Below are 11,089 nucleotides of genomic sequence, written 5' to 3' on the forward strand. Positions count from 1 at the left end.
CCGAGCAGCAGGAGCTGGTGCTGGTGGAGGAGCCTGAGAAGCAGGAGCCCGAGCAGCAGGAGCTGGTGCTGGTGGAGGAGCCTGAGCCCCAGGAGCAGGAGCCCCAGGAGAATGAGCCCGAGGAGCCGGAGCGGGAGGAGCCGGAGCGGGAGCCGGGGGAGAATGAGTCCGAGGAGGAGGAGCCCCAGCCGGAGGAGCGGGAGCAGGAGGAGCAGGAGCTCGTCCTGGAGGAGGTGGACCCTCACCGGGAGGAGGCGGAGCTTGGAGAGGACAGACTTGCCGCTAACAGCGCCAGCCAGCAGAGCCTGGAGGTGGAGGACATAGAAGAGTGGGGAGTCATGGAGGAGATCCCCAGGTAGGGAGCCCGGAAGACCCTGGGCCCAAACTAGTTACTGTTTGAGATGACAACAGGCACAAAGAAATCCCAAAGGCATAAAAGGGCACAGAAGGTGAACCATGCTGTCCAGACTTGGTCTTTTATGTGTAAGCAAGGGTCTCCTCTTCTTTAAGTTAAATTCTACATTTTAACATAAAAAAAAAAATAGAACGACTTGTATGTGTGAAATTTAGTGGCGTGAATGACATTCTCCATTGTACAAGCAGCACCACCATAGTTCAGGTCTAAAACTTTTTCCTGAGCTTAGCAGCACCTCTGACCTTTCCCCTCCCCAGTCCTGGGAGCCTCTGCTGTGCTCTCTGGTGGTAGGAATTTGTCTCTAACACATCTGTGTTTACCAAGGATGGGGTCTCCTTGTTTCTTCCACAAAGCTAGGGTCCCTTAGGCACTGCCCTGGCACCTTGATGTTTTCACTTAACAATGTACCATGCGGTTTTGCCACAACCAGCACATAGATTTCACCCCAATTTCACCCCTATGACTGCAAAGTACTCCATCAGATAGAAGGACCATAATGTGTCCACTATGGAAGGACAGTTCAGTGGATTCCAGAGTTTTGCTGCAAGAAAGGGATTCTGTAGCAAGCCTTGCTGTGCACATGTGTTTGCACTTGAACTTGAGTACAGCTGCAGGACAAGTCCCCAGTGGGATTTCTGGGTCCTGGGGTGGGAATATGTGATTGTGAACATGATGGTCACATTGCCCTCTGTAGGGCTGTAAAGATTTTCACTCCCACCAGCAGTGTTTCATGATAACTGCTCAAGCTGAGAAGGACCAGACAAACCCCAGGCCCACATTGCAGAGATGGGGAAACTGAGGCCCAGAGGGGTTCACAGGCTGGCCTCGAGTCACCCTCAGGACAGAGGGAGCTAGGGCAGTGACGAAGTCTCATTGTTAAGAGCCAGCTCGGGGTTTTAGGTCTAGGGGAACCCAGGTGGGGAGAGCCCTCTTGGGGCAATAGGATATCTGGGTGGCAGCGACCCCAATGACTTACCTCCTGCCTGTGACCTCATCTTAGGAGGCTGCCTCAGATTCAAGAGGAGAAAGAAGAGGAAGAGGAAGAGGAAGATGAGGAGGAAGAAGAAGAGCTCGAGTAAGACTTGTCCACTCACTGACTTTGGCTCTGCCTGGCTGCGGGATGCCCCAGGGAGTTGGGGTGCTGGTGAGAGGCTGGGGATGCATTCTGCCACTCGAGGGTGGGTCCCCTGTCCTTTGCTCTGTGCTGTGTGCTACTGAGCACTGACCCAAAGAGGCTGGGGAAAGCTGGGGGACCCCTCATTGGCACTTAAAATGAACCAGGACTTAAAATGACCCAGTTATGGAAAAAAAAAATGTCACCCACCACTCCTTCCTCTCCACATAGAGGCAAACTCCATGAGGTGCACGTGAGATTTTTGCTGGGTTTACTGCCACGTCCCACCAGCCCTAGTGCGTGGTCAACACCAAATAAGTGATTGTTGACTGACTAGATTGTTAAACGCATGCAGTCCGTGCCCTCGTTTACTCATCTCGCACAGGCAAAAGAACTGTGCCAGGGGGAAGAGACTAGTGGAGGGGACGGGGCCCAAGCACCAGGAGGTACAGCGTCCAGCAATATTAGCGTTTCTTGGGAGAGCAGACTTTAGTGCGTGGAGAGTTCACGTGTAGGCTGAAGCTTTTTATTACAGGTCAGGGACGAGAAATAAAAAAGACGAGGCAGAAGTGAGGGTAAAACAGTAAAGATAGATTAGGAAGTTCTCTCTCTAAAAGGAAGGGCCTCTCTGCTTGACAGGAACCAGGGAGGAGCAGCGAGGGCTCCTTGGTGAGGCTCTATCTATGGCCTCTTTCTCTGGGGGATGGGGCTCAGGGCTGGGGTCTGGGCCAATGAGACGAGGTCCAGGAGAGTTCACAGCTTAGTGGGTGGTTCTCATTCTGGTCCCTGTTCTCTGATGTCATTCATGTGTCCATAGTGCCCACTACTTTTGACATCATTCATATGCGCAAAGCACCAATTCTCTGCCTGTCAATATTGGCTTTCCGGTTCTCGTAGTTTAATTTTTAAAGCATACACTTTTGCCTCTGTTTATGGTTCTGATCCTAACAGGATGGCTGGAGGAGTGGTCATTTGCGGTAGACTCCCTGTTCTTTGTTATTATAACTAAGGCTGTAGGTCCCATGGGTAGGACTTAAAACACAAAGTCAAATCCAATGTTGTCGAGTTGACTCCAGCTGAGAGAGACTCCACATGTTACAGGGTGGAACAGGGTTCCCCTGGGTTTTCAAAGGCTGATTATTTTTTTTAGTCGATGGTCAGGGCTCTCTTCTGATGAACTTCCGGTTGGATTAGAATTTCTTAATGTTCTGATTAGCAGCTGAGGGCGTTGACCATTTCCACCACCCACGGACTCTTGGGTTCCCTAAACCTACTTCACCCACACCTAGGAGGATTTCAGTATTAAAACAAGCAAAATTGTTTCATCAACATAAAGGCTAGACGTGGAGATCAGAAATCGCTAAGTGGGGATGAGTAATGTGGATGGACAGACGACAGATGGATCAGAGGACAGACATGGAGATGGAAACTGAATTTGCTTATGAGCCTGGAGTTAACACAGTGAGGAGGGGGAATGAAACATAAATTCAGATGATGTCTGGTCCTGTACAAGGGCTGCAGGAGATGCAGGAAGGAGGGAGTGGGGGTGGGGGAGAGGCCAAGGTCAATTTAGAGATCGGTCTTTGAGGATAGAGGAGGAACTGCTGGGCAATTGAGGGGAAGGTGAGGAGAGTGAGGGGTCCTGGAGCCAAGGTAGAGAGTGTTTCCAGGACAAGGGAGTGACTTGTTGGGACAAGGAACAGTGACTGATTGGCTGATGGAGAGGATAGGAGAAGCAGTGGGAGGAGCTGGTAAAATCCTTGAACTTGATTTTGGGTGTAACGAGGAGCTTTGAAGATCTGTGAGATGGGAAACAGCAGCACTGAGGAGAGTGAAGCAGAAGGAGACGAAGTGGGAAGGAGGCTGTAATCACAGATGAGGCCATCTGTCCCCTTGCCCCACGTTCTCACGTTGTTCTAAGTCCCCGCCACTCTGCCCACTCTGGTCTCCTGTACTACATCTGTCCTCCATTAGTGTTTGTTGTTGCCTGTTGGCTCATTGGAGAGAATTTTTGTTTTCTTGATGCTGAGATGCAATCCTTATTGAAGGCTGCAGTGTTAACCTTCCGCAGCAAGTGCTTCAATTCCTCCCCACTTGCAGCAAGCAAGGTTGTGTTGTCTGCATAACTGAAATTATTAATGAGTCTTCCTCTCATCCTGATGCTGTATTTTTCTTCATAGAGCCCAGCTATTGTTGTTTGTTGTGATGTGCTGTCGAGTCGCCTGTGACTCATAGCGACCCTATGTACAACAGCCCTAAACTCTGCTCTGTCCTGCGCCAATCTCACCGTCTCCAACACACCTACCCCTATTACCCCAGTCACTGAATCAATCCACCTCATAGAGGGTCTTCCTCTCCTGTGCTGTCCCTTCACCTTCCCAAGCATGATGTTCCTCTCCAAGGACTGGTCCTTCCTTGCAACATCTCCAAAGTATGTCAGACGAAGTTTCAGAATCCTTGCCTCTAAGGAGCAGCCTGGCTTCACTCTCTCCAGGACGAAATTGTTTGTTCTCCTAGCAGTCCTCAATACTCTTCTCTAGCACCACAGCTCAAAGACATCAACTCTCCTTTTATCATCCCTAGTCATTGTCCAGCTTTCTCATGCATAGCAAGTAATAGCAAAGACCATGGCCTGTATCAGGTGCACCTTAGTCTCCAGACTGACATTGTTTCTCCTTAGTACCTTGGAGAGGAATTAGTGCACCTTATTTTTCCTCAGCTTCCTACTACCTCTATGTAGAACGTTTAGCCCTGAGTCCCTGTGCACCTCACATCAAAGGTTTTTATCTGTCATTGAGGGTCAGTACTAACATATGTTCATGTGTGTACACATGCACTAGCCATGCACGTTGGTACACACACATATTTTTGCACTTTATACCGATACACCAGGACTCAGGCACAGACACGCACCCAGCTGTGCACACCCACACACATCCTGCACATACACATTCATAGACATGTATTACATTTACACACATGTTCACACACACGCATGCACACACGCTTAGGTACACTCATGCATGTATGCCCATGCATATACATTGCTGTTTATTGTTGTTGTGTACCATCAGGTTGGAATTGACCCTTAGCTGGCCAGCAGGAGGAGATTACCCATCTTTGTCCCATGGAGCTGTTGGTGGATTTGAACTTGGTACCTTCAGAATTGCAGTGCAGTTTCTTATCACTAGGCCACCAGAGCTCCCTGTGTATATAAGGACAGATTTGCATATATCCATACTACGTTCTTGTGCACACACTCACACAAGCACATACACAGCAGGCAGGCGCACTCACACAAAAACTCCCCCAGAGGTTTAAAAAAGGAATGTTGTTTTTATAGTTTATTTTCATTGTTGTTGGTGGTGAACATACAGGATCACATACACCAATACAATACAGTCTTTTCTCTAATTCACTGATGCTGGTTACATTCTTCTTGTTAGAACTGTTCTTTCTCCATTGACATAAACTCACCACCCTCTAAGTTTCCTCTTTAATCTTTCAAGTTATGGTTGTCTTTAAAAGAGACCTTCAAAGAGCAAGAGGCTCAAGGCAGACAATCTTTACTAATCTCAGCTACTGTTGGGTTTTAAGAGAACTTCAGAGAGTGTTTGTGGCGTACAGTCTAAGATCTCTGTCTGGGTTTTTAGTTCAGGATGCTCCAGGGTCGCTGTTCTCTGCTAAGATCAAGCGCTGGTGGGAGGGTGAACAATCCCAGGGCCAGAGTGTGGAGGCCGAGGCAGGCACTGCTGAGCTGTGGCAGGCTGGGGAAGTCTGCCCTGGACCAGCCTTGGAGGCACAGGGGTTACTGATGACGTGAGGGCCCTGGAAAAAGGCAGCTAGTCGCCTAGCGACATGGTCTCTGCCAGCAACAGCTCGGGCTTTTCCTAGCAACCGCCTCCTTTTGGTCCCCACCTGACCTCCCTGGGGGACTTTCGGCAGAGTTCCCCTGCACATCCCCTCAATCTGATTAGAGACTGGTTAGGAAAGGCTGGTGGCTTCTCTGCTATCAGCCAGAAGGGTTGCCCCTCCGGAGCTGGCCTCACAGATGCAGGGCTGGCCAGGGCCCTCTGAATTCCCACCTTGTATGCTCGACCCGCACCCCGGAGCTGAAATGGTTGTCACAGTCTCGTGCTGAGGTTGCACGCGAGCACCATGGGCATCCTGGTCGATAAAGACGGCGAGACCCAAGTAGGTGCCTGCTCTCCCCATAAGCCTTTCCTTTCTCCTCTTTCTTCTTGGGGCTTGGGGGAAGAGTCTTTGAGAGCAGCAGTGAGGACGTTGACTTGGGGGCACACCCTGCTGGGTTCCCTGGGGAAGGCAGAGCGAGAGGTCAGTGCTCAGAAGCTGGCTGTCACCGCTACCCCCAGCCCCTTTAACTCTGCCAGGAAGCGAGGTGGCATCTCCCCAGCCCCTGAAGCTCCCCAGCTGGGAAATCCCAGTGACTCAGAACTTTGCAGAAGTTGCTGGTTTCTGCTTCTGGGCCAGGCAAGCGAGTGGGTTCTTGGGCCACACGGGGCATGTCACTGAGCAGGGACAGTGTGTTTTTGGTTCAGGGCCCCCGGATAACCTCTAAGGAAGCTGGCAGCGCTTCTGTGGGCTCCTGGGAGGTCTGGTTTGTTGGAATGTGTGTGCGAAGCCTTCTCCAGTTCATGCGGGTGATTTTGCAGCCCCACAGATGCCCTTCTAGGACTAATAACAACAAAGGCAAGAGTAATTATAATAGTTTGTGGCTGCTGCTGCTGCTGGGTTATCGCCCCCTGCCCCCGCCCCCCGTGCCCCCCGTGCCAGATACTGCCAAGGGCTTCCTGAAAGGCAGATCCCATTATTCACCCCATTTCACAGATGAGAAAGCTGAGGCTCAGAGACGTGTTCTGCATGTTGAAGAATACACAGAGTGAGTGCAGAGCTGGGATCCCATCGCAGGCCGGGCAGGTCCCATGGAAAGCTGTCGGTGTAATAGATGAGGGACGCTGCTTGCTGGTCTTGGGGACAGAGTGACCAGAGTAGTCTAGTGAACTGGACGTTTCTGCTAGTTTTCCCCTGGTTCTCTGAATCCCTCACATATGCCAAGCTGTACAGACCGGGCAGGTCCTGTGAACAAGCAGTGTGTTGTTGTTAAGGATCATCGAGTCAGAACTGACCCACAGCTGGGCCTCCAGTGGATTTTCAGAGGCAGTAAACGGCACAGGAGGAGACTGTCAATCTGTGTGTGTGTGTGTGTGTGTAGCAGATGGTGGATTTGAACTGCATGCCTTTGGGTTGGCAGCGCATCTCTTTACACTAAATCCCCAGCGCTCCCATCAAGCAGCATAGTTCCATAAAATAAAGGTTAGAAATGGGGATGAGAAACCACCAAGCGGAAATGAGGAATCTAGCTGGACAGAGGACGGATCTACACCCAAGGGCCTCCGCTGACCTCTGAAGCCAGACCGTGGTCCAGGACGGTAGCTGGGATGAGCAGGGTCCACCTAAACAGAACCACAGAAGAGACTTTGCAGGACTTTACACTCTCAGCCCTGCGAGTTGAGGGGGCTCGAGTGAGTGTAGGAAGGGGAAATCGGGGCAGCCCCTTCCCAGCAGAGGTGCATCTCCAGCCCTCCATGCAGGTCAGTGCAGCAGGCACAGGCCCATGGTCCTTTTAGTCACTTACCATCAAGTTCACTTTGACTCGTAGTGACCCACGCATGGTGGAGTGTTCATTGTCAAAATTGGAAGGTTTTGCCAGACCTTTCTTCCTCAGAACCTCCAACCTTTCCAGTTGGAAGCTCAGGACATTAGCTGTTTGCACCACCAGGGACTCCTCTGTACTTTTAGGAATCCACACAAGATGCTTTCATTTCTTTTTTTAATATAAAAAAATTTATTATTATTATTATTATTATTAATTTTAATAGACATTTACAGAGGTTTTGGATTTCCATTCATTCATTGCCACACTTTTCTCCCTGCCCACCCCTCCCCACCAGCTCGCTTCCCCCTCCGAAGAGAAAAAAAAATTCCTTCATTAGTATACAATTCCCACATCCCTTCTCCCCCACCCCCCACCTTGAGTACACTTCTCTATGCAACCTTAATTCTGGATTCCTGTGCTAACCATAATACTCAATCATATATCACTTCTAATCTGTTCTTTCCCTCATCTGTTTCAATACAATATACATAATTTATCCAGTTTTTTTCTGTTCATTTCTTTTAAAGAAGAAAAACGGAACTTTTAGATTGAAGAAAGTGCTTTTTTAAAAAATTTACCTTTATTATTTTGTGTGCGTGTACCGTCAAATCAGGTCTGATTGGTACAGGAGGAGATTGTCCCTCCTTCTCCAGCAGAGCATCTGGTGGATTCGAACCGCTCATCTCTGGGATTGCAGTGCAGCTTCTTGCTCCTAGGTCACCAGAACTTGCTGAGAGGCTTTCTATATTATATTATTATATTAATCGTCATATGAATGCAGTCATAAAAGAAAATGTTTAACTTTATATAATTTTTTTAATGCTACAAGAGGCACCTGCGTTTGCCGGCAGCGGTGCCTTAAGTCCAGGAGGCCATCCTGTGACCCTACTTGTGGCTTGGATCTTTTGAAGAAAATATGTGTCTCCCTGGCGTGTGTGTGTGTGTGTGTGTGTGTGTGTGTGTGTGTGTGTGGCATTGCTCTGAAAATTTGGACCCTTTGAAATGGAACTGTCATATGACAGAGAAGAGAACAGGCAGTTGGCACTTGGGTTGTGGGCTCACCCTGTCTGCTCGTGCACAATCTCTGTCATGCTCGAACCCACGGTGGTAGTTGCTGGGTCAGTCAGTCCGTCTTGTTGAGAGTCTTCCTGTCTTTCACTGACTCTCCCTTCACCTTTCCCAGCTTACCACCTCTCTCCAAGTACTGATGCCTCCTGAAAATATGCCCAAAGGACGTGAGATGAAGTGTCACCATTTTTGCTTTTTAAGGAGCACTGTGGTTGCACTTTCTTCAAGGCAGATTTCTTTGTTCTTTTGGCAGTCATTGGGAGGGATAGTCAATACTCTTCTCCAACGCCACACTTCAAAGGCATCAATTGTTCTTCCGTCGTCTTTAGTCATTGTCCAACTTTCAGATGCAGAGGAAGCAACTGAGAATACTACAGCTTGGGGTAGGCACACCTTACTCTTTAAACAGACATCCTTGCCCTTTAAAACATTGGAGAGGACCTTGACAGTATATTGCTCCCATGTAGCATATCTTTTGATTTCGTGGCTGCTGCTATCAGGGGTACTGATCTGATGCCACATGAAATGAAGTCCTCGACAACTCCAATCTTGTCTCCATCTATCCATCATGCTGAGGTGTAACCTATATTTAAGCCTGTCATCTTGGATCTTCTAAGCGCCTCAAGTCTTTTTTACTTTCCACAAGTAAGGTGATCCAACAGACGATGGGAATTATCAAAGAATATCACTAATACCACATGCAAATACAATCTTGCTGAAAAGAATGAAAAACCGACTGGAACAGTGAGGACATAGAGAACTGCCAGAAATTCAAACAGGATTCAAAAGAAACCATTGGACAAAGAATTATCATTGCTGGTGTCAGAGGGATCTTGGCTGAAAGCAGAGAAAAATGGAAAGATGTTTACTTGTGTTTTCTTAAGTATGCAAAGATATTTGGCTATGTGAATCATAACAAATTATGTCCAATAATGAGAATGGGAATCCTAGAATACCTAATCGTGCTCTTGCAGAACCTATACCTTGGCTAAGAAGCTGTTGTCTGAGCAGAACTAGGGAAATACTGCATGGCTCAAAATCATGAAAGTTATGCATCAGGGTGGGATCATTTCTTCACACCTATTCAATCTTCATGCTGAGCAAATAATTTGAGAGGCTGAACTGTTAGGAAGAAGAGCATGGTATTGGGGCTGGAGGGAGGCTCATCAATAACCTGTGTTAATGCAGAAAACTCTGTGGAAATCACCATCGTCTGACCCTGTTGTGCACAGAGTCACCATGACTTGGAAGCCAGCATGGTGGCAACTAGCAACAAAAACAAGGAACCCTGGCGGCCTACTGGTTACGTGCCCCTCTGCTAGCTGAAAGGCCAGTGGCCTAACTTCACCGATTGCTCCATGTGGAAAAATGGTCATTTCTCCTAACATAAAAATGAACCACCTCAGAAAGCCGAGGGAGGGCTGCTAGGAGTCAGAACCAACTCAGCGGCAGTGGGTGGGTTGTTGGGATAGCAACAAGAACCAAACTTTCAGGGAGCTCTGGTGGCCTAGTGGCAAGAAGCTGCATTGCAATCCCAGAGGTACGCGGTTCAAATCCACCAAATGCTCTGCTGGAGAAGGAGAAACAATTTCCTCCGGTATCAGTCAGATCTGATTTGAAGGTACACATACAAAAATAATAAGAAATGAAAAAAACCCCAAAGTTTAAACTACAGCTTAAGCAAAGAACAGTGGCTTGGCGTCAAGGGAGCTTGAGTTCCACCAGCATTGTAGAGGTGGTGTGATGGGAACAGGGCATCCAAACCCGGACTAGCAGGGTGGTGTGAGTGAGGATTCTGGACACACTCTGGGTAAGGCGCCTGGCCCAGTGCCTCCTGAGCCGCTGTCTCCAGGGGGCCAGGCTACAATCCCAGGCCCTCTTCCTCACTCCCCCTTAGTGCTCTGGACAGAGTGTGATGTGTCTGCAGTGAATGGCAAGTCACATAGCAGACACACGAGGGACCCCCTCAGAGGCACAGCCCCTCAGGGTGAGGTGGAACCTGCTGGAAGCTGAATTTAATTGAACTACAAAAGTCACAGCTCTGCTGGCCTAGTAGTAAGGAGCTGTGTTATCAACCTGAAGGTATGTGGTTTGAATCCACCAGCTGCTCAGTGGGAGAAGTGTTAAGTTAGCAGACTTAAGGAAGAAATCAGAGAGAATGAGAGGAAGCTGAATGCAGCTTTATTAAAGGGGGGGTGGGGGAGCTCCCGCGTGAAGTTCCTCATTCTGGGGATGCAGAATGGGGAAGTCACACTGTGAACTTACTGGGGAAGATTTTTATAACCGAGTCTTTAGGGAAGGGCATTCCACTCTGATTCACGATCTACCTGCTAGCTCAGCCAGGCAGCCAAGGCCGTTTGCTCTTCTTAGCAGCAGCAGGCAAGGCCGTCAGTGTTTGAATTCTGAATACTTCATTCTTCTCTTTGGCCTCCTTTGTCCAGACTTAACAAGAAGGATGAGCAATCTCCTCCTGTGTGATTTCTGCCTCTGATGACCTGCTGGAGGGCCACCTATGAGTCACTTCCAACTCGACTGCACACAAGAAGTCACATTAGTCCTTACTTCTTGGTCATTGTTTAACCCAAAGGTCACACGTGGGCATTCAAGGGCCCAGTTCAGTCAGCTTGTTGTGACTTAGTGGGAAGTAACCCAGCTGACCCTCCAGGAGGGTTTCAGAGGAAGGAGACCACTCGTCTTTCTCCTGCAGAGCAGCTGGGAGATTCAAATCAGCCTTAGGGCCGACAGCACAACTTCTTCCTACTAGATTCCCTCAGTGTCATCTGGACACAGGCTTTTTCAGAGAAAAAATATATAA

The 11,089-nt window shown here is 48.9% G+C and overlaps 1 protein-coding gene across 1 annotated transcript in view; it reads left to right on the forward strand.

The window, feature by feature from the left end:
- CNGB1 (cyclic nucleotide gated channel beta 1) overlaps positions 1–11,089 on the forward strand; it is a 68,436-nt gene that overhangs the window by 21,853 nt on the left and 35,494 nt on the right. Inside the window, exons 12-13 of the mRNA XM_006878921.1 lie at positions 9–355; positions 1,416–1,490. Coding sequence (XP_006878983.1) covers positions 9–355; positions 1,416–1,490 — 422 coding nt within the window. The remainder of the gene's footprint in view (positions 1–8; positions 356–1,415; positions 1,491–11,089) is intronic.

This window comes from Elephantulus edwardii, unplaced genomic scaffold (genome assembly GCF_000299155.1).
Source record: "Elephantulus edwardii isolate Elephantulus edwardi_28Jun2011 unplaced genomic scaffold, EleEdw1.0 scaffold00001, whole genome shotgun sequence".
Classification (NCBI taxonomy): Eukaryota; Metazoa; Chordata; class Mammalia; order Macroscelidea; family Macroscelididae; genus Elephantulus; species Elephantulus edwardii.